We start from the raw sequence: 26958 nt of genomic DNA on the forward strand, positions 1-26958 counted from the left end.
AAGCCTACGTTTAACTTCATATTTACAGTGAAACTGAGACCTATGAGAAACAGATTAATAGTTACTCCTCTGGATTATCAATGCTTAAATAAATAACAGTCATTTTTTGCAGAATTTCCCTTTGCTTTTGATCTGAGTACACGGTTGCTTCATTTGTTTCTAAGGGGACGGTATAAAAGGGACTGCTCAAAAAAAGTTTTTGGTTGGAATTTCTATATTTCTAACCACTTGCTACAGCAGAACGCTTGAAAGTTCACCATCACTCCAAGAAGATATATTCCTCATAAAGAATAAAGAATTTCAATATAATAGCAAAAAAAAAAGGATTTTAAAAGTTTGGAGCAAGGAGGGACCACCCCGCTCTGAGGCCTGGCTTACAGAATTCTCCAATACCTTATATATGGAGAGGATCAGTTATCAGTTGTTGGGCAAAACAACCAGATATGGAACAGATATGGCAGCCCTTCCTTGACTACATCATGGCCCTTAGAAGACCCGTATGACACCTCAATGCCTTTGCTTTTTGATCAAACAATATAATTGCATAAAAGGATCACCATAGCAATATGTAATTTAGAGTGCTACACAGATGATGTGTGTGGGTTTTTTGTTTTTGTTTGTTCGTTTGATTTTCTGTTTTTTGTGTGTGTGTTTGTTTCATCTTGTTTTTTTTTGTTTGTAGAATGGGATGGGGGAGGGGGGTATTGTTGTTCTTTTTTAACCTTCTGATTGTTCTATGTCTTCTGAAAAAGCTATAAATAAAGTATAAAAAAAAAAAAAGAATTTCAATATATATGTCATCAAGGGGATGGCTGATATGATCATCATTTTTTTCAATTTCATACCACTGAACCACCAGAGCAAAGCCTCTGCGTAACTTATTTTTAACAATAAAACTGAGACTCACCAGTAACAGATGACAGATGCTGTTCAGGACCATGACTGTACTACGAAATGACTGATGACTATATATCGTCATGGGGGGATAGCAGATTGGGTTCTAAGATCAAAGTATGATCAACATAGCATTAGCAGACTGTATCAATCAATGCCAAAACCAGTCCTAGCTTCATATTTACCTCTGTGCACAGCTTTTATGGAAAATATTGAGCTCATTTAAAAATGAACGAATGCGTATGTGACTTTTTATGGACAACTTCTTCAGAAAAATGGGGCTTAGGGCTGTGTGACACAGAAGACACCAAGGAATCGGCAACATGCAAAGGACAGATTCACAATGATGATTTGTTATTTTATGTAGGAGTTGTTGAAAATAACAAATATTTTGAAAATCCACAGCCCTATAGCTTAAATTTGGCTTTATTCCAATAGAAACTAAAATAGGTTTAACTGTAGACTGTGACGTACATTTTAAAAACCATCTTTTTTAGGGGCCAGTCACCATAATGTTAACAGACGGTTGTTCCTTTAATGTTATTAACAAACACACGTGCAAACTAGACTTGGGTTGTTCTGTTGGCAGTAGCAGCCATTTTGCAAAGCCGAAAGCTGTGCAGCTGTAACGCCTTCTGAGCTCATCTAAGTGTTACCATAGTGTTACCTCGGAGTAAATAGAAAATGAAAACAACCCCTAAAAGCAAATGCCAGATGTTATTAATATCTTTGCAGGTTTTAATAAACTTGTTTAATTTCCCTGAGTGGCTCTGGCATAACTGGAAGAGAAAGTGTGCCGAGGTTGATTAGAGCATCTCCTCTGAGCACTTTTTAAACATATTCAAAACATTTGACACCGTCATTTCACTGCTGCAAAAAATATGTGCATGTATTAAAAGCAACCCTGTGAACCTGTATTTATTACCATCAAATAAATGAAGAATTTCAGGACCGAATGAAGGATTAAAGGTAATCTTCCTCATTTGAATCACATTCACCTCTTAAATGAACTCTTGAGTCTGAAAGTAGTAATGATTCAGACATCTTCCACTGATGGATCAGGTAATTTTTTCTCAGATGGAGGTTCTCCATGTGCAGATGTGAAGGAAAAAAACATGGTGTTATTCTGCTTTTTTTGACTGACACTGAAGCTGTCAATCCTTTATAAATCTTTAAAACTACTCTCTTCCTGGTCTGCCTCATCTGCAATTTCTGCTTTCATCTCGCTCCATTCCTGATCTTCTCCGACTCTCAGCCCCTGTGAAGTGAGCGACGCTTGTCATCCCTCAAGCTGGCCTTTTAAGTCCAGTCACATAGGGATAGAAGTGTGGGGGACACAAGGACACACAAACGGAGGGAAGGAGATTTGGCAAAGTAGACACAAGGAAAGAAAGATGATAATTTATTAAGTCTGATCTGTACATTTCACATGCAGCCAAACTCTCAACATCTTTCCACATCGTGAGCTTTGGCTATTGAAGTTGCAAAATAGATTCTTTCTTTTTTTAGAGAAAAAAGCAGCAGCAGGGAATCAAAAGGCCTTGTTTGTTTGTGTGCACACTGTCTGACTTGTGGTACAAAACATCAGATAGTGAAGATCCAACCAGACAACACTTAAAGCTCTCTGTTGTGGTCTTGTCATGGTAGAGGATGATGACAGCAGGAACTGCAGAGATTTACACTGCCCCCTGGATGTTACCACTGCTACAAATGTTCTGGCCTACATAAGAACACACTCTCTATGCAAACACCACTTGTGTGTACCCACGCAGATGACACCTCATTGTATTTCTCTGTATTTGTTTGTGCATGTATGTGCCTTTTCAAATGTGTTAAGTGCAAGTGTACATCTTTTCACTGAGAGTCTGATGCTATCTTAGCCTTACTTTGGAAGAGTCAAACATTTGCTGCTGGCCGCTGGCCAATCAGAATAAAGGAGATGATGTCAAAGGTTTGAACAGTAGCAATATTCACAATGGAGCTCTTCTTAGACCTTTATTGGTATTCGTTTATGCCTGCTGGTAAGTACAAAGCAACAAACTATAGGCATAGGAATTTATACGAGAGCTGGTGGGCTACCTCAGTTAGCTATACAACATGTTCAAAAGACGAACATTCTATTACATTTGACAAAAATGTGGAAATTTTAAAGAGGATTTTGTTCCACTCAAGCCACAGAGACGTTGTAGGGAAACAGGGTTGGGTGATGGAGGTATAAAAACATGGGCATAAAGCTCCACTTGGTGACTGGCTGCAATAAAGGTCAAAATGCACGCCTTCTCCATCATAACTGATGGGACATGGGTCAAACTATAAAATCAAATTACACATCACACATTTTTCACAAACATGGGTTTTCTCATGACAGTACGTTCATATCATGCTGATTTTTGTTCAAGAGTTCATTTTTCAGATATGTTTTTTAATCAGTTATTTGATGCTAAAAGACAGGATGTGACATCATGATTGACAGCTCTGACAAACAGAGCTGCTGCAGCATTCTTTACCAGATACGTGGAGTAGAGGAGGAACGAATACCAACACAAGAGTCATTGAACTTTGCAAAGCCATGAAATTCAGCATTAAATCTACAGAAGAATCTGTTCTGCTGTGGACTATACCAACCTAAAGTATCTTTGCTGTTTTAATTATCAGTTATTTAAATGTTTGTTTTGGGTTAGCAGGAACGTGACATCAATTCTTTAGCTCCACCAACCAGATTGCTACTGCACATGTGCAGGCTCAAAAATCCATCACCAGTGCAGTATGTCAGTGCCTGTCACAGCGACATTTTACCTTAATTTGTTACACTGGGAGGAGCTGCAGGCATGTTGTTCATTTTCATAGGGTCAATGGAAAAGCCTTTAAAAGCATTAATGTTACTGGATATCCTGAATAGGTTTTATTGGACTACCAATGCCTGAGAAAGCTTTTCAACACAAAGCTCTCTTTTGGGCCTTTCATTTTATGCAATGTCATTCAAATATTGAACTACAAGTGGCATTGAAACTGTTTCCAAAGAGATCTATGTTGTTTTCAGAAATGTCCTTGTGTGACAGGAGCTAGAGGCCAAATACAAAGCAAGGGAAACTGTCTGGCAGCATATGAGTGTATAGAGATATGTCAACCCAATAGCATCTGACAGTGACAGTAATACCGCCTAGCAGCGCAGATGTTCAGCCACAGCTGAAGTGGTAACACTTTTTGGTGTGTAGTGGCCTTCAGTGTCTGAGTTTGCATGTGTGTTGCTGTGAAGCAAATGGCCATTCGGCAAAGCCGGTAGGGTAATTATTGTTAATTACTCTGTGACAGTGAGAGTACTGCTGAGTGGAAGATAGAGCAAGTGGGCGATCTTCAACGCCACTTCATGCGAGTCCAGCCCTGTCTCTAAGCAGACGTCACTCACTGACCTGAGTAGCCTGTGACATGTGCAGGCGTGTTGGGTCAGGAAGTAACAGAAACAGAGATAAATACAGAAACTGTGTTCCCACCTGTCTTTTCTGTCATATTATCCATTATCCTGCCTATCCACATCCTTCACTGCTTTGTTCTCCTCTGTGAGAGCTTTTGTTGAGTCAGAATAGGGGATGGAGTGGTTCAACGAGGAAATTGGAATAGAAGAGGGCGAGGAAGCAGGAAGGAGAAAAAAGGTGAGGATGAAGAGAAAGAGGAAATGGAAAGAAGAAAAAAATATAAGGAACAAAGAAGAATCGCTCCTTTGGTTGATGTTTCCACAACCCAGCACACACACACACACACACTCTCATGATTCCTGTGCAGCAGGCGCAAAAACTTCTGCAGATGAATTATTATTATTCTGTTTGTAGCTTATATATAGCTATGGTACTTGACACTCTTACTTCAATACCCTAAATCGACAAACACACACACACACACACCAACAAAAAATGTGCCGAACAATAGCATACAGAGCGAGCAAGTTCTCAGGAGACTGAAAAATCAAGCAGGTCTTCAAACAAAAACACTGTGAGCAACCAGTAAAGCAAACTCTGACAAACTGAGGTCTACACACCATCCCAAGAGCCTGTTAGTGATAATAAGGACAGGATACGGAGTACTACAAGAAAAAAAAAGATTGAGTAAGGATCACACCTAGGAGCCAGAAAAGAGTCATGTGGGAGTGCTCTTTAACAGGGAAGAAAGGCGTGAGTGGAAGAAGATGACTGGAGGAGAAGGCAGCAATGAGTGATCTGGGTCCACAGCAGGGGTCCATCCATAATACAACACAACACACATGATTAGATGAGACGAGCACCTTATTGAGTCTAACAGAACATCCCTCCTTCATGTTCCTGTTTCTGTGTTTTTGAATTTTATTCGTATTATGTAATACAGACATCAAAGGTGTTACGCATCGACCCAGGGAACTGATTCCATCTGTTGTAGATTTTGATGTCAAAATGTTGTGTTCGTCAGTGTGACGTTCTTCTGTGGATTTATGGCAATGAACTCTAAATTGCCGTTTGGGTCTCTGATGGAGGAAACTGCTCACTAAATTGATTTTTACTCTAGTCAGAGTTTTTAATAATCCCTTTGACATTTAATCCTCATTTTCAGAAAGAGGCAGACAAAAGCATTTTTCTAATTCAAGCCAAATTGCTGGCAAAAAGGGAAACTGTTGCTAGTAAACTATCAACTACAGCTTGTTAGCTTATCAAGCTAACTAACCTTTTAATAGGGGGAAAAGTGCACATGAAGGCTTTAAATGTTTTGACCGAAATGTAGTCTTTGTAACACATTCCTCTGGTGTATAAAGTAAATACTAATTGCAACCACTCAAACTCAGTATCTCTCTAACCACAGCTTTGCAGGAGGTATAAGAGAGAAAAAAGGACTGGGCAGGATGAGCTTTAGTTTTATTAACAGTACAGTCCTCACTGAATAATTTTTTTTCTTGAACAATTGATTTACGATTCTAAACAGAGAAAGAAAAAGCATGCTTTTCATTCAAGCGCAATTTCAACTTGCAGAGAAAAACAGCCGCAAGCATAATTCATAAACTTGGGCTACCTCACTAATCCAGCTAGCGAATCTTGGAAAGAAGATCTTGAACATTCACTTTCTACTAATTGTGCTTAAAGTTAAACACACAGTGTCAAATATATTCTTCCTTAAACTTTTGCTCTTGTGGTTTTGGCTAAGGAAAGTCTTTTCAAACTTATATTGCTCTCACCACAGCTAAGGTCCCGGTCAAAGGGCAGAAAAGATTTCTCTTTTGGCTGAATAAATCTGAGCATGGTGTTGTGAACAGTGCAGTACACAGGGACTTTATGTTTTCTTTTACTCATATGCTGTTGTTCAGTAATTCAACACTTATTTTCAATGTCAGGAAAAGAAAGCCTGCTTCTCAATCCCAAGCGACTATAAACTCACTTAGTTCAATTGCAAGCTAGCAGCCAGCTAGCTGATCAAGCTAGCAAATCCTCTAAAATGGGACTCTAATATTCGGTAGGTGGCTACATTTGTGTAACTGTGATGAACAATAAAAACATTTGCAATATTTACTGAATGTCTTCTTACACATCTGCTCAGTGTCTTGCGAGGTCACTAGAAAGTTCAGTTCACAAGGACTCAAATAAATTAGTTCATGTTCACAGTGTTCTTAAAAAAAAACTCAGTTCATGGATCAACAAAATGAACTAGTTCACGTTCATTTTTTATAGCTGCACCCAAAGTCTTTTTCAGTAGAGCCTCCAATGCTTAAATTCCTAGTCCACAATCATTTCCTAAACTACATGAAGTACTGTATTCTACTGTAGAATCATAGACAGATAAAGTTTAAAAGCCAAGAAAATCCCAATTTCACACAGGAAAAAATCTGCAGCTTTTAAAACTTAGAACCCTACATACATTGTGTTCCAAATTATTATGTAAGTTGCATTTTTGTGAATATTCTAAAAACTATGTTAACAGTCATTTTCAAATGTGTTAGGAAGTCAGATAGTGAATATATTTCTTCAACTGTGTGGTTAAAATGATGATTTTCGGCTGTATTTTTAAATAAATGCAGAATCTGCAAAAATGAGTGTGCCAAATTATTATGCAAGTTGGTGATAAGAGCATATAACTTGTGAAAATTAAAAACTAGGCACCATTTTAAACATTCTATTAATTGAAAATAATAATATTTACAACAACTGTATTCAAACCTCAACAAAAACAACAGTTTTCTTTAGATTTGTAAACAAAATAAAACTGTTAAAGTCTTTAAAACATTTCTAATCCTAAGTGTTTCTCAAATGTCCGAAATAACCTCCTTTTCTTTCAGTGAGGGTCAGAGGTCACTGGTAAACTGATTTAGTGAGGTTTCTGATGACTTCTCTGCTGACTCTGTGAGCTGTATCTTGTGTGGCTCTCCAAAGATGCTCTTTTGAGCTGTATTTCTTGCCATTACTGTAAATTATCTTCTTTATTATTGACCATAAGTTCTCAGTCGGGTTGAGATCATGTGAGCAGGCAGGCCAGTTCATGAGGCGATCCTCTTTAAAGCCCTGAGATGCCATCCTGTCCTCGGAATAACGTGAGGCATGTGACGGTGCCTTGTGCTCATGCATGAACACTAGCATCTTGTTCACTTTAGTTGAATGTCTTTTCCTCCATGGAGGAAAATACAAAAGAGGATCGCCTCATGAACTGGCCTGTCTAGCCTATCAATTGCTAGCAGCATTACTAGCCACAAAAGCCAATTTAACTCTTTACTCAAAAGTTATGATCTTCCAACAAGGTAGAGGTTTTTATATAAGCAGGAGAAACAGCGTTTATTTCAACTTCAGCGTATATTGCATGTCAACAACTGCCTCTTGTTCCATTAACATTTCCTGTCTGAGTTTACTGTCTGCTATCATGTGATGGCAAAAACGCTCAAAAAAGGTCAGAGCACATGAGTCACGTCAGGCATGTCTCTCTTCTGTAATCCCAAAAAGAGACTATGGTGGAACCATTGCTGTGCAAATTGGGTGCAAATGGATTTTCAGTCTTGTCTGTATTCTGTAGGAAAATATGATAAGGCGAAACACAGGCTTGATGCATTTTTTCTCTTTCTGTGCAGAGTATGGAGTATGTGAAGAGTAAATATGCTCCTTACATGAATGTATTAACAATTGTTTTTCTTCAGGATCACAGTTTATCAGTGATATAACCCCATTGACAATAACCTTTTTAATTTTGCAGATTTAACTGTTTTGAGATACAACAAATTTGTCTAAAATTTGCTTTTAAAACACAGCACTGATAAGCTGAGTGTCTCACTTTATCCCTTGTGATCAAAGAGGCCTCCCCACAGTCCTATCATAACACACCAGATCCAATCTTCCAAAATGTGGGGAGAGATAAAATAAAAATGAGGGGGGGATAGAGAAAAGGGGTGAGAGGATATGAGATCTTACAGATGCTGTTATGAGATTTCCAGTTGGGAGCTGGGAGGTCCCCTGCTAATGGAACACACACTCAGAGTGGGTGTGTGTGAGTGTAAGTGTGTCCTGCGCTTTAACTCAGAGGTCACAGTGACTGAAAGGAAAGGGCTTCTTCATTTAATAAAGGGGTCTCTGAAGCGCTCTCTCCTGTCTCCTCACACTGTCATTCTTCTTCAGGCTCTGTCCCATTTTCCTCCTTACTATTTTCTCCTCACCCCAGCTTCCATCTGCACATCTCCCCCCTCCATCCACACCCCCCCTCTCCACCACATTATCTGGTGAATTTCCTTTTTCGTTAGACTAGTTGCTTGTCAGCACCCAATTATCACTTATCCTGTTTTTCTCTCCTTCCTCCTCCAGCCTCTCCTCTTCACGCCTGTCTTAGAACAAAGGCAGCAACGTTTTTATCGAGTGCTGATCCCTCTCCAACCAGCTTGAACTCTACATGTCGTTCAGATAATTGCCATATTGACCATATTCACACAACAGCCGTTTTCCTTATGATGTGAAGCTGAAGGTGGGAAGCTAAAATGCTGCTATGCTGTGTTCCAAGTTATATCAATTTGTATAACTTCAGCATATCTGACAAATCATTATTCTTTCAATCAACAAGTAACCAAGAAGGCATGGGAAATATGAAAGACTTGAGTGGCATCATTCAAAGTAATATATTTGTTAAACCCTTTGCTAAGGTCAAACAACAGCTAACACTAGCATTCAATTTCTAACTGGCTAATATTTCCGATAGCTAGAAAGCTGCTCAAAGCAAATGTTACTATTTTGTAGCAATACACACCAGGAAATACATTCCCAGCTGACATTATGTTGAAAGAACATTTCTAGCTAACTCAGTGTTAGCCAGGAAGTGGCTGAGTGCTAGAGTTAGCTGCTGTGTAGCTAAAATGTTATTAAAAGTTATTTTATCTTCAAAAACATGAACAATCTCCCTCTAGATTTCACTATCCATTTGCGGTTCAGTTGCTCACCTACTGAGAAAAAGTGGAATCATAATGACAGGTCGGACTCTTTTAATACAAAATCAAACCTGGAACACAGCAGCGGACATTATAACAGTGTTTAAACTTCCCAGCTGGGCGCAACATCAGAGGAAAATGGCCGCTGTGTGAATACGGTGAATTTCACATCTCTTTTTTTCATCCTAGGAGGTCATAAAAGTAGAAAAGGGAGTAACATCTGCTCTCTGTGTGAGACAAAGACACACATAGAGCTAGTCAACTGCGGGTAATATGGCTTATTATACCTAAAGCTAAAGCAATGGAAATTTAAAATTGGACAGTTTTGGTCCGTCTGCCTGTCTCTTACACACCCCACACAAACACAGACAGATATCCAAGCCTAGGGGGACAGCTGCTCTCTGACACACACAGCAGTAGTTTAAGTGACTGAGGTACTCTCCTCTGCTTTCCTCACAAATATCTCTCCACCAGGGCTGTAGGCTCAGCCTTACTGGGTCACTGAATCACACACAGTCCTAAGGGGTGTTCTGCTTATTAAAATTAGTTTGGAGAAACAAACAGTTGGTTAATAACAGAACTGAGGGGCCGAGGATGTTTCACTTCTATGCTTAGTTGCAAAAAAGGATAAATTGAGAAGACTAGCACTATCTATCGTGTATTTTTCATCACAGCTTCTCAATTATATAACTACAGCATGGATGTAAAGTGTTTCATGCATATTAAAGTAAAATACATTAATATATTTTCTTTTTTCACACTGCTTTATTTCCTCTGTCTCTTATTTTCTTAATCATTTCCTGGGGATTTTGTGAATAACATAAGCTCAACTTCCTCTGAGGGTGGCAAAGGATTTTTAAGGATAGACACAAAGAGAATGACTGGATTTCCTCGCTTATATGCTGCCTGACATTTCAAGAAGAAACATAATAAAAATGCATCTGAGGATCGGCTCTTATACGATGGGAAGAAAAACAGAAAGTAATTGAAGTAGGATAACGTGGGATAACGAATGCTAGATGGAAAAGAAAGTTGACTTTTATATCAGGAGAGAAATTAGCAGGTTAGCATGCTAATATTCAGCATTCCCATCGTCCGACTTTGGGATATACCCTGTAATGTAAAAACTACTTCTCTCTCAAAGCTGCTCCTCTGAATATTTTCATGTTAACACGTAGTGAAGTGAATCACTATACCCACTGTGGAAGGTTTAGCATGTCGTTATTGAAAAACCACAAGAAATACAAAATCTACAGAGCATTCAAGAGTCTTTTATCCCAGTTCTTTGGTTTTATATACTGTTGAACAAGCAGGCAGCTGTTTTCACTCAAAAGCTCTGTTGACCCTGCTTTATACTAGCTGCTCGGCATCAAACAGTGGACAGGCCCAGTTAGCATCTAGCTGGTGAACATACTGGTAAATTACAGAAACAAAGAGCTCCAAAGGAAATTCCTCCAGGAGATCAAAACCATGGGTAAAAGCTATAGACTGTAGAAAACATGGACGTAATCTCAGTGATGACAGCAATTGGTTTCCAGAAGAAGTTTTGAAGCCTATTGTTGGAAAAGCAGACTCAACCTAACTTTTGGTTAACCGAGCAAGAGGCAGAGAGGTGGAGTTGAGGAAGGCCTTTAGCCTCCCCACTAACAGCTACTGCATGTCCACCTATTATCAAGTCAGCCATGCCCCTGATTATGCAAAACTCATAACAAAGATATCTTCAAAATTATCCATCCATCCATTAGCTTTTAACCCCTTATCTTGTGTGCAGGGGGGCTGGAGGCTATACCAGCTGTCATTGGGGGCAAAGCAGGGTACACCCAGCCTATCACAGGGCTAACATGTGGAGACAGACAACCATTCACACACTTACACATACACACACACTCAACATCTAAGGGCAATTCAGAGTTGACAATTAACCTGGTGAGCATGTTTTTGGGTCTGGAGGGACCAGAGAGTACCAACGGATGCACGGGGAGAATATGTAAATGCCACACAAAAAGGCGCCCGCCCTACTGCGGATTCAAACCAGGAACTTTCTTGCTGTAAAAAAATATTTCCAAGTGTGTGTGAATCACTTTTTGTACCAATCTGCTTACTGTTGCTGTAAATACAGGCATTTTAAAATAAGCGTGCAGCTCCCAGGGCTTTTGGAGCCAGCCTCAAGTGGACATTCAGGGAACTACAGTTTTTGGTACTACTAGCATTGGCTCCATTTCTCAAAGACTAAGGGTTTCCACTTGGTAAAAGCGTGTGAAAGATAGATTTGCTGCTGATGATTTGCCAAAAAACCCAACTTGATATTAGAGAGTTTTCTGCTGGATGTGTAAACAAGTAACTCTTGCCACGGAAATGCCACTAACATACCAACCTAATCAAGTTTAAAAAGGGGGTGATACAATATGTCAGTGTTGTGTTCACTGCTTGCTTGGTTGTCTGCACAGGCCAGAAAACAACAACAACAATTAATGTAGATTCAGAAACTGCTAAATGAGAGCACATTCCAATTTCAAGTCTGTGTTTCCCTCATTATTCTCTACAATCTATAGCACCTTAGATTTGACAACTGTATTTACAGAAAATAAATAAATGTATCTAAATATATAAAAACAGATACTTGCTGTATAAGAAGCATTACCAGTTTGATATTACATCAGAAAAAGGGATTGAATAAATGGCAGGAATCCATCTTGTATGCTACTTTTCAGTTACCCTTCTTTCAATCACCTTGTTATATTGGATGCAAATGTGTCCAGGTTCTCTAACTGGACATTACAAGCAGAGCAGGAGAGGTTTAACCAGAAAAGAAAGGAGGAGAAGAAAAGAAAAGAGAGACAGGCAGTGAGTGAATGAGTGGGCTTTGTTATTGTAGCAGGAGAATGGTGACGTGGCGTTAAAAGGCTGAATGTTGCGATAAGAGAGGAATCCGCGGTTAGAAGAAGCTTTCAAATATGAGACGCTGTTTACACAAAGGCAGAAGAGGAGGATTTAACACTAACTAAGACACACACACAAAAACACAAGGACATGCAGTTTCTTGCGCGCTCACAAACACACAATATGACACAACCTCTCACTGAGGCCCAGCCAGTAAATGAGCCTGAGTGAATGTTGGGAAGATGGAGAGTAAGCGGGAGATTAAAAGGCAAGGCGTGAGGAGGGGTAGTCTGAAGAGAGGTGGGAGTATGAAAGACAAATCTTACTAAGAGCATTTGAGAAGAGCTGTGTGCAAAGCTATCGTTGACTGAAATCCTTTAGAGCATCAAAGATTTACTCATCGTGCCCAAACACATGAAATACTCCTTCCTATCCCCCCCCCCCATTCAGCATCAGCTTCCTTTCCAGCGTACGTCTTCTCATCTTCACAAGCGTCAGACCCACTTTTTCAGTCATTTTATCTGTCATGTGCCTTCTTTGGCATGTTCCTTTTTCCTCTCCAAATAACATGAATTACCGCAAACCCTCTGTTCTCACAAGAAAAAAGAAATTCACATAGAAGCCACAACTGTGACTGTGTGTTTGTCTGCTCCATCACCGCTGTCCTGGAGGTTGTTAGCACATGTGCAGGGTTTTGCTCCGTCTGCCAACATCAGCACAAACACACCCCAGAGTCATTACCACTTGTACACACATGCACAAACACACACACATGCACAAACACACACACACACACAAACAAAAAAATACACACACACACACAAACACACACACACACACACACACACACACACACACACACACACACACACACACACACACACACACACACACACACACACACCCATGCAATAACCTATCCACCTACAGGCACACGTGAATGCGTGCCATGTGCAATAATCCGCATTCGCACACAAACACACCTTCCCACTTGTACACTATAAACAGCATTTATCAAGAATATTATGATTCAAATATCACTGGAGGTGCAAGTATTAAAACTAATAAGCTCAGCCCCTGTGCTGCACTTACTGTCTCTATTTCTCTCTCTCCCCCTCTTTTTTTCTCCCCTTTTTTCTCCCCTTCGTCTACCCTGTACAAGAACTCCCGCCATCTCCCTTCATCCCTCCCTCCATCAGTCGCTCCAGCCCCAGATGGTAAAGCACTGTGACCAATTAAAGACTTCCCTGAGGATAGAACCAGTTATAGCCCCAGCCATCTGACCATTCCTGTGCGTGTATGTGTGTAGACCATACAAAACGTATCTCTGTGTTTTTATCAGTGTATAAAGCCTCGTCTTGGGCCAGTTCCATGCACCTTCCCCCCCTAAAGAAGGTACACTGGCATATGAATCCATGACTACAGCCATATCTAAAGCTGTTTGTGTACACAAAATGACCGGATCTACAGTATCGCTTCCTTAGGCACAATGCTTAGGCAGGGGGTAGGTGGAGGAGAGAGTGTAAGCTGGCCAGAGGTGCAGAGAACAAGCAGGTGTGTGTGTGTTGTGTTAGTGAATAGGAGACAGTGTCTTTGAGGGAGAGAGAGAGGGGGGAAAGGAGAATAGTGTGGCTGAGGGAGGTGGGCACCGTTCAATCGACAGGCACCCGTCCAGCAGGGCAGCAGATGAGGGAGCAACTGTCTGTCTGGGCTGCCAAAACTGAGGGGAATTAGGCATATGCCAACCAAACCCCACCCCTCTTATACACACACGCACACACACCAACAAACACAGATCACTACCCTCTCTCTGTCCACATCCTGTGATGGGCGCCCTGGCATGGGGGCACAGGTGGCCACATACGCATGCGGTCACCTGTCACTCATTTGAACAGAGGGACTCGTCATGCTCCTGTCTAATCGTGCCTGTATGTGTTTTTTCTTACACAAGATTCAAAAGTCCTTGCTGGAGCTATTAAATTTGTGCTTTGAGTTTACAAGATTCTGCTCTACAGATTTGAGATAGTGGTGTCTCCCTGAGAGGAAGCGTGAGGGTCATCAGCTTGCTCACCTTGGTGTTGCTTCACCAAAATGAATTTAGCCTCCCAGGCTCCTCCACTTCTTCTGTTCACTTTTTACTACACCAGCACTCAGAGGAACCAGCCTGCGGCTACAGCTCTGCAGCCCACACTCAAATTCACTACATCAGACGTTTTTACTGAATCTCAGTGTTTCCCATTGCAAATAACGAGGTTGTGATTAGCATACAGATGAGGTGGGTGTGATGCTAATCTTTAAAGAAGCTATGAAGAAAATGTCATTTTCGGGGGGGGGCCCAATGAACAAAGGGGTGCATGTCATTTATCATCTGTTCCTGTCCTGTGAATGTTGCTGTAATAATCTGTAAAGAAAAACCTCCTCATGTTGTCTTTCAATTGTCTGATGTACATATGATAGTGAAACTTTGAAGAGTAAAAATGTTGACATAGACTCTTATCTGCTGGCTTTAAATAATTTGAAGTGAGTAATGGTGTGAGGAGTAATAGGCATTGACAATAACTTTTTTATATGGTGTCATCTTACAGGTGATGGCAAAATTTGGATGTGTAGGTCATAAAGGGGAATCAGGATTCATTTTCGATAATTCAATAACCAGTTAAACATCCCTCAAAGCAGGTTTAAACTGGTATCCGCATGCCGTGAACAAGCAGGAACCTCCAGTGTTGGAAAATGGAGCCAATGAGGAAATGCAACAAACTGCAGTTCCTCAAATGTCCACTTGAGGCTTACTTGAAAAGCACAGGCATATTGGAAATGCTGAACTCAACCTCACTGCTGTTGAGCTAGTGTGACATAAAGAGGCGGGCTTTGAGCCTCCTAGCTAACAGCTACAGTGTTCCTGCATGTCAATCAAGTCAGCTGTGCCTCTCATAATGGAAAACTCAAAATCTTAATATCTTCAAAACTGCGTGAAGAAACATTTCAGGTGATTTACAGTGTGTGTTGCTCAAGATGTGAGCTGTTCAGACAAAACTCACTTTTTGTACCAGGCAGTAAACATGTTTATTTCTGCTGTAAAGATCGGCTTCCACATTGGCTTCAATTCTCAAGGCCGGAGGTTGCTGATCAGTTAACACCAATGTTGAAATACGTAAAACGCATAATTAGGGATGCGGCTGAGTTTACTGACAGGCAGGTGCGATGTAGTCATTTTTCAGGAGGCTTAGAGCCCACCTTAGCTCTGCCTCTTTATCCATTTCTAAACTGACTTAAAGTTTCATAGAGTCAGCACTTCTAATATGATGACCCCCATTGTTTGGCTACAAAACCCATCGTCAGAAACCAGTGGGTCATGTCACTGAGACTGTGTCAGTGTTTTATACAGTCTGTGGCCTGGAAACACATGAGGAGGTGGAGGAGAGTATCTCAACACTAAATCCTAAGTGGAGCCAAGGGAGACAAGCAAAAGTGACAATAAATTCTCTTTATCCTCTAAAAATAAAGAAATAGTAACTTTTTCTTTATTTGTAGTGATGTTTACAGCAGCTTGGCTAGCAGTTCCTTTACCAGACATCCTGTGTCCACTGATGATCATATCTTTTGAGTGTTAGATTCTAACCATAAAAAGTAGCTTTATGTAGTGTTTTACTTGTTTCATTTTGTTTTGAAGTGGAGATCTCTGTGGACACTGTTTCAGTAAAAACAAAGTATAACATGGTCTTTAAAGCAATCTTGACCCAAAAACAATCTGTGCTTCTTGAAACCTGCTAGCTGCAACTTGCTTTGCAGCCCTTCAGGAGTATCCATCAAAGAGCACTAGAAACACTGACTCATAAAAGCAGAGGTATTATCAGGATTCCTAATCTTTACAAAAAGAAAGAAAGAGCGGCAAAGACAAAGAATAAGCTCAAGTGGTTGTCAGTAAACTACACTTGTGGTAACTAAATATTATTCACAGTTTCTTCAAGTGTCTGTTATTTCCAGGATACCGCTAAAACTGGCAGCATTGTCGATATTGATTTAAATAATAATTGTGATCACAGTTTTTGTCACATCTTTCAGGCGTTCACCAGCTGACAGATATCTAACATCACCTGTTCCTCATATATTGCCTGATCTCTCTATTCAACAGGATTTCCCTATCCTTGCTGCTCAGTAACAGTAGCATTCTGGCATGGCTAAACAAACGCTCGCCTCTGTTCTTTTATCCAAAGCCAGCTGTGCACTAACAGAAATGTCTCTGCCAACCACAAGTTAGGTCACAGTTACTCTTCAACAATGCCAATTGTCTCTCTCAGCACGTGCAGCACAGAAAAGAGTGTTTGTCTCTGCATCTCAAATGTGTCTGTGAGAGCTTGAATGACCTGCTTTGCATGAGGGCACGACTGCCAATATCCGTGCATGTACTTGTACATATCAACGTGTGTAAATGGGTTTTGGTGTCCATGTCAGAACAAGGGGGGGGTAATCAGATGTGTAGCTTGAACCAGATGAACCTGCTGCCCCCCTTGTGCTCTGAGAAGGCTTCAAAGCAGCTGTCAACATCAAACAATGCAGCAGCAGCAGCCCAAGTGTCCTGGACCCCACTCACAAGCGTCAGTCCTGGAGGCTATTATACGGCAAGTTCCACTATTTACTAACACAAATTCTGACGACTGGAACACAAGCAGTCGTTAGCGCATCCATATTCATGCTGAATTCATATTCAGACTGTGCCTGTGCCTGTTGTGTTAATCTCACAGAGAAGAGGCAGCAAGCCCCTGAGGGTTAGCGCTTAGCTAAGCTAATCAAATCAACTACAAGAACAGCGGTGCATCTTTAGCCCATTATATAAACATTAATAAACATATACACTCAAACACACAACATCCATATATACACAGCAAACTCACATACACAGTCAAGAACACAATCACACACGCACATTTGTTAAGTATTTGTCAACATTTTAAATCCTCTCTCATTAGCCTAGCTCAGTAGCGTAGGCGATGAGCTAAATGTGAATCCTCTCTGACATAATTTATGTTTTCATAAGGCTAACAACGAAAAAATTTGCAAGAATGTATGTTTGAAAGTGTGTCTGTAGGCTAAAGGAGCATTTAGATTCATATTTAATGGAAGCAGGTTCTTAATTGGCTCCATACTCATCAGCGCTAACATTCGGAGCAAAAGGCTGGGTTAAAGCTCCACGCAGCTTCACCTAGAGGTCGTCACAAGTCCACTGAGTTCATGACCGGATCTTGGACTAGAGCTGGGCCAGATCCTAATTACATTCAGTGTTATTCAGAGGGCACAGAATTTGCGTAATAACATATGAACGTCAGCAGATTCAGTTTCATTGCAGGAAGTTTTGGGGGGTGTGAACTGTAAATGTGACAGTTTGCGAGTGGCAGACAAAACTAGGGTTGCAAAATTTCGGGAATTTTCAAAGTTGGAAACTTTCCATGGGAATTAATGGGAATATATGGGAATAAACGGGAATAAACCAGGAATTTACTAAATTGAAGGTTAGCTCTTAATAGGGAATTTAAAAATAGTTGGGGAAAATATATTTTAGCATAATCCTGATTTAAACAACCAGATTTCATTTCAAGTACAGTCGAATATCTCTGCTATTCCTTAATCACATGCACATAGCACACTGCTTACTGCAGGGCTTTTGAGACCACTTCCCCTACATGCACCGTGCATTCCTCCATCACATGCACAGATGATTTCTATTTTGTATGGATGTCTGCTTATAACAAAACAAATAGTTATGCTTGGATATGATACCTTTCCATTAAATTACCCACAACTCCCAGTTAACTGTGCTTTTGAAGTGGTGGCACCAACATTGTGGAACGCTCTTCCTGTAAATGTTCGTTCAGCTGTCTCTGTTGTCGCCTTTAAAAAACTTGTGAAGACACATTTCTTTAAACAGGCCTTCGACTCACCGTGTTCAGACTAATGTTTTAATTATGCTATGGTCTGTTTCTTTTAATGTGTTGGATATTTTTCTGTGAAGCACTTTGTGATTGTATTCTATGAAAGGTGCTATACTAAATAAAATTTACTTACTTACCTATTTACTTACTTAACTCCCATGGAAAGTTTCCAATTTGGAGTATTTCCAAAATTCCCCAGCTTAACTTCCCATGGAAATTTACCAGAAACTTTCTGGAAATTTACCTGAAATTTTCCACCCCTTTGCAACCCTAGACAAGACTAATCCATTTGATTGACCTTGATCAAGTGTTGCCTTTTTGTAATATATGGTTGAACAGCCTAATGCACACTAGTAACTGTAACAGGTTATTAAGGTTATATCGTTAGTGACAGACAGGAAAGAACATTTAGATAATTCTATTACTAGTTTGATTGATCTATTGGTAATGCCTCAAGGATCCAGTAGGGGGACTGCACTTTACTTCCTCACTCAGTATAAACCACTGAAGGCAAAAGCTGCATGTGTGGTTTCTCTCATTCTCATACCATTACTGTTTCCAATATTTAAGATAGCTAGCAAACCGTACACAAAACACTATATGTTACTGAGAGTTTTCTTGTGTTATTGTAATTGTATATGAAAGAACACACGTTTTCACTTGTTGAAAGAGTTTTAGCTAATTCAGATGATGTTTTAGCTAGCGCCAGCCAGGAGACCCCGTAGCGGCGTTGGTGTTTTCTACTGTTCAGGCCAACTGGGTCATGGATGCTTTAGCTAGTCACTGTTACATTTGTGTGCATACTTGTCACACAGTAGCAGTAGGAAATAAGTAAAGTAATAGATTATTAACAAGCAAGTGGGTGAAAAATGCTAAGCTAATTCTTGTAATGTTCCTAAAACTGAGTGTGCTTCTTGATGTGTTAATGCTTTTAAATATGTACAGTGGACTTTCACAGTTTGCATTGTATTAGAACTTTCAAATGGAGGCAAGAGCTGCATGTGTGTGGTTTCACTCATTCTCATATCTCATAATATTCCTCCTATTTAAGGCTACAACATAAAGTGCAGGGAAAAATCTGGCTAAAGCTAAGGCTGCTTGTTAAGTGAATGCTCATTAATATTCCTGGCAGCATTAATGCTCTCTTTCTCTCTCTGTTTGTTTGTTTGTGTTCTTTCAGAGCTTGGAAAAACATCATTTTAGAGTCGGGCTAACAATGGTCAGGTCTATTAAACCATGTCTTAGTCTTTTCATGTCCTTTGTTTTAATAATGTATAAGTGGATGTCAGCGTCTGTCTTTTTTTGGATGTGGATTAAACCACTCGACCTGTGAAGACCATAAGCCTCATCACTGTGGTCTTTTTTGGCTTTGGAAAGGCACATGAGTTGTTTTTGTGATGCTGAAAACATTCTTCAGCCTCAATTAGTCTACTGTGTTTTTAAATCTACACAAGGGACGGAAAATTGGCAAGTGCCACCCCAGAATACCAGCATGAAAATTAAGAAGCTGCACATATATTCTGCCCTTCTTATTTGATTTGCAACTTAATCAATCCATTACTTAAACACAGCCTTTACTACATGGGGTCCTTTGAGGCAATGTGTCACCATTTCAAACTTGGAGTTTATTCCTTTTTTTTTTAGTCTGTACCCTACTACAGCTGTCTCCATTCTACACATGTTCCAACAGTAGCGTACAGCTCGTCCTGCGGGACTACAAAGTATTAAGGTGTCTGTTTGCCCTGTTCAACAGCACTGTTTTATTCACACACTACATGTTTTTTTCAGCAGATGTATCATCTACCACAGCAATCCGCCGGGCTGTTAAAGCCCTCTTCACTGATGTTCAGTAGAAAGGATGTCTTCCGATGGGAGCACTACAGCTCAGTCTCTCTCACACTCAATTATGGGTGCGACATCTGTCCTGACTGACAGCTCGCGACAGAGTGTAACTGTGACTGCACTCGTGCTGCTCCGTGTGTGTGTGTGTGTATGCATGAGCCTGTGCATGGCGGGTCCGAGTGGCAGTAATGTTATTGAGCAGGAAGTCCTGTCCGCCAAAGTAGATGAGATGTGCGAGGAAATAGCAAGCCAGACATGGTGATAAAATCTCTTTCCATTTGGAGTCCGGCCTGGTCCGCAGCTTAGAGGAAGTATGTGCTTACATGCACACATACAGAAAAAAAAAAGAAAGGGGGAATGTAATAGTAAATGAAACTGAGAGGTGATGGTAAGGCCAGAGAAAGGGGGAGCAGAGAAAGAGAGAAGTGTCACAGAAAGGAGCGATGAGGGAGATAAAATGCAGGAGCCAGACACAGGCCTCTGCTCCCAATCAGAGCAAACAGACAGAAATATACAACTTTCCTTCATCTATTCGTGTACATTCTCTCCTCTTTTCCCCTTTCCCCCCTAGTGCATCTAACTTTATCTTCCATTTTTAACATAAAACTTTGCCCGTATAATTGCCTTTTCCAAAAAGGACTCCTATCTTCATCTTCTCCTCTACCAGCCTCCCTCATCTGTCTTTATTCAATCATTGCTCCCCTCTTCAATCACCCTTATGCCTTCCTCTTGTGATGAAGCCCAATGAACAGCTGTATTGACAAAACCATATACCTGCATGAGCAACACCAGGCCGAGGCAGGGACCAGACTGAATCCACTCTGGAGCTTTGGGATTGATAGAGCAAGCAGGATTCAGATGAGGAGAGAGAGAGAGAGACAAGGAGGGGATACAGGGAGGAGGAGGGGTGGAGGGTTTCGATGTCACCCCATGAGAAGATGAAATGAATGTGAGATGACATCTCCACATTCGGTCTATCTCATTAAGTGAAGTAGAGGAGTGCAACTTGGCAGCGCCGGCTCCCTCATGAAAAGAAAGGCAGGGGAGGGACACAAATCAGACACACACATGCACACACCAGCGCACACGCACACAGACACACACACAGTAACAATGCTGAGCTCAGCAGAAGCATGATTCAGCCACTCTTACCCCGTATGTATGTTTAGCCAGGCACAGACTCAGCTATGCTACGAAAAATAAACACTGCAGCTCTCACTTTCTTCACAAACACTGACACAAAACTAAATAAATGCATTCTGACCTCGAGCATTGCAGATTCCTCTCCCCGTTTCGCCAGGTGAGATGATTCATTCTCTTTACCCCAAATGCAGGAAAATAAAATATAGCCTCAAAGATAATGAAAATGTAAAGTGTAACCGGAGAAATGTGGTATTTGGCCGTGGCTTAATGCTAAAAAATGATTCACCCAACACTTCCCCTCTTGTTTAATTGAAACTCCTGGGTCTCATCTCTCGCCTTTTTTCCTCTTGCTCGCTCTCTCCCAGTCTCCTCCATTTGTGCTACCTAATTGCATTTACAACTTGTATGGCGGTTAGTAACTGCATTAACCTTCCCAGTCACATCAGGCGGAGACTATTTAAAACGCACCCCTATAGTGCCGCTTGTATTGTGGGTAATGCCTCGGGGAGGTGTAACCAATCACATTGGAGAGGAGTGGAGGAGCTCATCATTTACTGGTCACACGCTCCATTCAGACTCACCCCGCTGCCCATTTTCCCAATACTCCTACCTCTGCCCCATTCCTCTCTCTTCCAATTTCCTTATTTCTGCCTCTTTGCTCAATCCATCTTACTTTCTTTTCTTCAAATCCACTCACTGCCAACCTTAATTATTCCGCTGTCACACATCTGAAGATCAACGCTTTCTTCCTGTCTGTTCTGCGTTGGCATTGGATAACAGAAAGAAGCAAAAAAAAAAAAAAAGCTTTTGTTTGAAATTCACTGAGGCTGTGGTTCTCCGGCTCTATTACTACATTACTACAGCACCGGGAATGGATGACTACTGCCAAATGCGGAGGCTGGAACCTGAATATCTGCCAGCGTGGTGACTCCTATGGTGCTTTCTAGGACAGGGAGGGTAGAAGTAAGAGCAGTGTGATGCTTGCTGTTCTGCTAGCTGTTGGACCCACTCGCACAGGCTGGTGCGTAGGATAAGGACAGCCATGATGGCCATGTCAGGCTGTTGTCCTTTTTCTTCTGCAATCTGATGTGTAGGAGGAAGTCAAACGTACACACACGGCATGCATGCCCTGACTTGCACACACAGACGCACGCCTGGCACACTGAGCATTGTCAGCTGCCGAGATTAAAGTGTGTGTAGAGAAACTCCCAGTGACCTTTGAACTTTGAGAGCTTTAGAACAGGTTTAGCACATACCTTGTTTAACACTTAACCACTGAAAGAGAAACAAAAGCAACACCTACTCTTGTACAAAGATACAATCTGAAATTATAAGGAGCAATGACTCAGGAGAAAAAAAAGAAGCTGTGTAATTAAAACAAATTACCAAGAGACTGTCTTATTTCTGCCTTTGTCTCACAATCAGCCAAACTGTGCTGCCAAAGCACTGAATACAAATATCATATTACCACTATGTTATTTTTTCCCATATTATTCAAAGACAAAAAAGGAAGCTGAATTTATCTAAATGTTTCCTTTAGACACAGCGTAGTTCACACCTCGAGGCTGTAGAACTCAACTGCCAATCAAAGTCACAGAAACACTGAAAAGTGCTTCACTGATGCATTAATGTGACATTTGAGAGACATATTCCTTCATTATGATGAGCATGTCAAATCTGATTTTCTCCTCTCAGCTTGTCAGTCTGTGGAAGTAAAGCAGTGTAAACATGGGAGCAGAGATCCAAAATTCAACGGCACAGCAGCTACGCGTGCAACCTCGTTGGAAGAATAAGTTTACGGTTTGTTTCTTCGTTTTAAGGGCAGTGTGTGCTTAATGTAAATTATAAAGCATAGAGTAAAAATTGAAGGAAACAGCTCAGACATCCAGCAGATGCAGGTAAAAATAGGAAATTAATATCATGTTGTGTTCCTGGCCACCTGATGGGTGTAAACCCAAAACCCCCTCCAATTTTAGCTCCACCTTTGGTCTCCACCAACTCCTCAGGGACTTATTCCTCTATGTAGATGCCTAGCATACACTAGCTAGTCGCTTACTTGTTCGTCCTGCTGCTTTCATGCTGAGCAGGTAGTGTACAGTGGGATTTTAGTGTTACTTTTAACTGCCTGCAGCTGCTGGAAACAAGGTTGATGAGACTGTGGAGACCGAACCAAAACAGTTCAGTTGTGGGCTGTAAAAACCATGAAGTGCGAGAAATTATGAAGCTATGTATGGCTGAGGGGAATGCAGAATTGGGTGATTATTCTGTTAGGGGCATTTTAAAATGAGGTTTTAAATCACATGAAGATTCACTTTTAATATGAAAATATTAATAGCAGGTGATTTGAGTGCGAAGGGCAATGCTTCATCTGCAACCTCAAAATAAGCCCCTTTGCCTTCCCATAACATCTTGTAGCAGAAAAACACAGAAAGTCAAATTTAACATTTGTCTTGAGTTGAAAAAGTGATTATTTTCCTGTATCTGCTTAATTTAGGAGGTGGCCAATTATTCTTTCCGCATGTGTAATATTACAGCACAGCCCTAGGCAGTTTTGGCACTGCAGAGAGCTTCTGTCTCATTTGATTTTTCTAAGTTTAGTATCAGTGGGTAAAAAAAAACCCCCATAAAAAACACTTCCTCTTCACTTCTTTCCATCAAGAAAGCATGAAAAGAAGAAGAGATCATATTTCCAGGCAATGAACCACACGCACGAATGAGGTGTCTGATTCCCTGTGACAGAAACTACATGGCATAGAAAACACAGCGTCATCGTATCAGGGAGAGCAGTGTCCAGGTGCAAAGCAGAAACTGTTCTCCTCCTCAGGCAGCAGGTATTAAGTTCCATGTTAAAGCTTCTCTTGCTCTTTGTACAGAGAGGTGACAGTGGATGAAACACATCCTTGTGAGTAAGCCTTCTTAATGCAGCGCTCAGGACACAGATTACTGCACGGCCTTCTAGTCCTACAATTAACCCCCCCCCCCCCCCCCACACACACACACACACACACACACACACACACACACACACACACACAACACTCAGCCTGTCCTATCTCATATCCTTCCTCCTTCCCCTACATTTCCTCCCTGCTTGTGTCCTCTGCATCACGTCTCAAGGTTTCTTTTTTAATACAACAGAGCAAGAGCAAATTAGAGAAAGAGGCCACGAATGATGAATGGAGACAGACAGATGACAGGGTGAAAGACAGGAGAGGAGAGGAGAAATGGGGGGGAGGGGGGAGAGAAAAGGCTAGGTATTGTTTGCCCACAACGGTCCGAAGAGGCATGCAGCTGTCGAGGATGACATGACATGAGAAAAGACTGGCCCGGACCCTGCTGCGTACCCCTGACCTCTGAAAAGTGGGTTACGAGGTTAAAGACACAGAGAGGTTCAGATAACAAAGTCCCCTAACACCTCTGCTCTCACACGCACGGCTATAAATACAGAGCACTATCAGCAGAGCCGTTTGACAGTGTCCTGCGCCTGAGCCTTGACCCACATTCACATCATACTGCTTGCTCTAGGAAATACAACTGCTTGAGCCCTTTTAATACTCATATTTAATAACAAAATGAACCCTATTGATCTGTTAAGTGCACTATAACTTTTGTTTCTTGAGGCAGACTTGGCCGGACTATAATAAAAGATGTCTGTCTGTTGAAAACACTATGACACAGATAACAAATTGCAACCCCAAGTCTGAATTTCATTTACACTTTGACCCTGAGACTAAGGTCAGCCGTAGCCGGCCTCAAGGCATGAAGTTATGAAGGGAATGGAATCCCAAACACAACAGCTGTGACTTCAACAGTTCAGGCCTGTTGGGTAAATCTGAATACGTCTCTGTAAACGGAGAAGGAGAGAGATGGGGAGTAGGAGTAGGAGACAGTAATTAGTGCTGCTGTTTGAAACATATTGTGTACATGATTTTAACGCCTCAGGGCAAGGAATGAATATACTAGATGTGGGAAGAAAGTACGTAAGTTTGTGTGCGCGTGTGTGTGTGTGCGTGTGTGCGAGTAAGACAAAAATAGGGAAATAGAGGGCTTGGTTTTCCCCCAGTCAGAACAGCTGGGACTTAGTCAGACACTTCCTCTTACACTTCTCCAAAAAAGGGCACAGTTCGCTACCAGATTTTGAACACCTGAGAGCTGTTTTATTTGATTTAATTCCACCTTAAGGCTTGCTTTTACTTCCACCAACAGTTTCAAACAACAAGACATCACTTTCTTGTCTGCAGCACATATAAGCAGGTAGATAAGGGTTGGATTAAGCGACACAACGAGACGATACTGAAGCATTTTCTTAACCATGAGGCCCAGAATCTGATTTTGAAACCTGTTTCATTTTATTGACAAAAAGCTTGGGCTATGTGGTGCATTCAACTGAATATATGATAAAGAAACACATCAGACCAAGGGCACTTTTTTTCTGATTTACTTCTTGGTAAAATGCAACAATGCCACCATGCTTTCAATGTGCACTGTGCTTAAAGGGTTTGTAAAGGCTACAGGGTACTTGCAAGACTCACAATGTGTGTGAGGGGTCAACAGGAGCTCAGGGGTCAACCTCCAACCTTTAAAATAATGTCAAATCTCAATGCAACTAAAGATCATCTGAATTTTTTTCTCTTATCCTTCCAAAAACTAATTAACTGAGCCGAGCACCAATTTATTTCCACTGGGATAAAAGGATGTACATTTTAATTTTCTGAAGGTCTACACTTATAAGCGGCTGCATGGCAACACAAGCACCACCACGTAAGAGTGAAGCCTTGAAAACTGTATACATTGTTGTTTCACTGGTGGGATTTTCAGGTTATAAAATATTGTCAAATAGCAAATGAGTCAGTGCTTACACCACTGCCTTAAACCAGCTTTCTCACACACTCTATTAATATAGTTTGCTGGTGACAGTCATGTGGTGTATGTGTGTGTTGGCAGGGTTTTTAAGTTTGCGTTTGCGTGGTTATAGACTCACCAGTGAGGTTGGTGCGTGCACTGTAGGAGCCCAGGTACTGTCCGTCTGTGTTTGGCGTGTAACACTCAAACAGCCCCTGGTCCTTGGCCTGCACTTTGGTGATATGGAGCACCGCTGAGTCTCCGCTCAGCCTCTCCACGTAGATCTCTTTACTGTTCGCCCTCTGCGCGTACACGGCGTAGGCGTAGTTTGGCTGAGCCGTGCTCACGATGCGAATCTCCCGGTCTGGCACTGATGGCAAATACATGGACCACTCAAAGTCTTGCTCCACGCCCTCTTTGTAGCCTGTCACATTGCACCAGACGGTGACATGGGAGCCTTCAGTGCGGATCAACGGTCCGCTTTGTACGGTCACAACTCTCTGGGCCACGGCAACACCGCCTGCACAGGTAGGAAGAGTGAGGGAGATAGAGAGAAAAGCAAAGAGAAGGGAGAGAGGGAGAGGGTGGATGGGGTGGAGGCAAGCAGAGAGGAAAGAGATAACACGGGTTACAAAACTGCAGTTTAAATATTTAGCATTAGCAGAGTTTATGCACCCCACATCTCCCAGGAAATACAGAAACAGTGTGACATGTGCAGCTAAGCATTCCTCAGAGGGCTTACTGAGGTTGAGGTGCCCTGACACACACACACACACACACACGCACACACGCACACACGCACACATGCACACACAGTTTTTGAACATCACTAACCACTTCAAACAGTCACAGCGATACTTTGTAACAGCTGCCATACAATCATGCTCAGTGCTATTACACGCACTCCCATGTTAACCCTTCACCACACGCAGAGTACTGCAGCTGTATCACAATGAGGAGAAAGGCAGACATCTGGGAGTCAGGTGAGAGGTCAGCGTGAGCGTGTAAACACGGGTCAGCAGG

General features: G+C 41.4%; 1 protein-coding gene across 1 annotated transcript in view; it reads right to left on the minus strand.

Moving 5' to 3' along the window:
* The window catches only part of LOC117820133 (immunoglobulin superfamily member 3-like), a 90721-nt gene that overhangs the window by 42199 nt on the left and 21564 nt on the right, over positions 1 to 26958 (minus strand). The window contains 1 exon segment of the mRNA XM_034693802.1: positions 26075 to 26455. Coding sequence (XP_034549693.1) covers positions 26075 to 26455 — 381 coding nt within the window.

The sequence above is a fragment of the Notolabrus celidotus genome, chromosome 10 (genome assembly GCF_009762535.1).
Source record: "Notolabrus celidotus isolate fNotCel1 chromosome 10, fNotCel1.pri, whole genome shotgun sequence".
Lineage (NCBI taxonomy): Eukaryota > Metazoa > Chordata > Actinopteri > Labriformes > Labridae > Notolabrus > Notolabrus celidotus.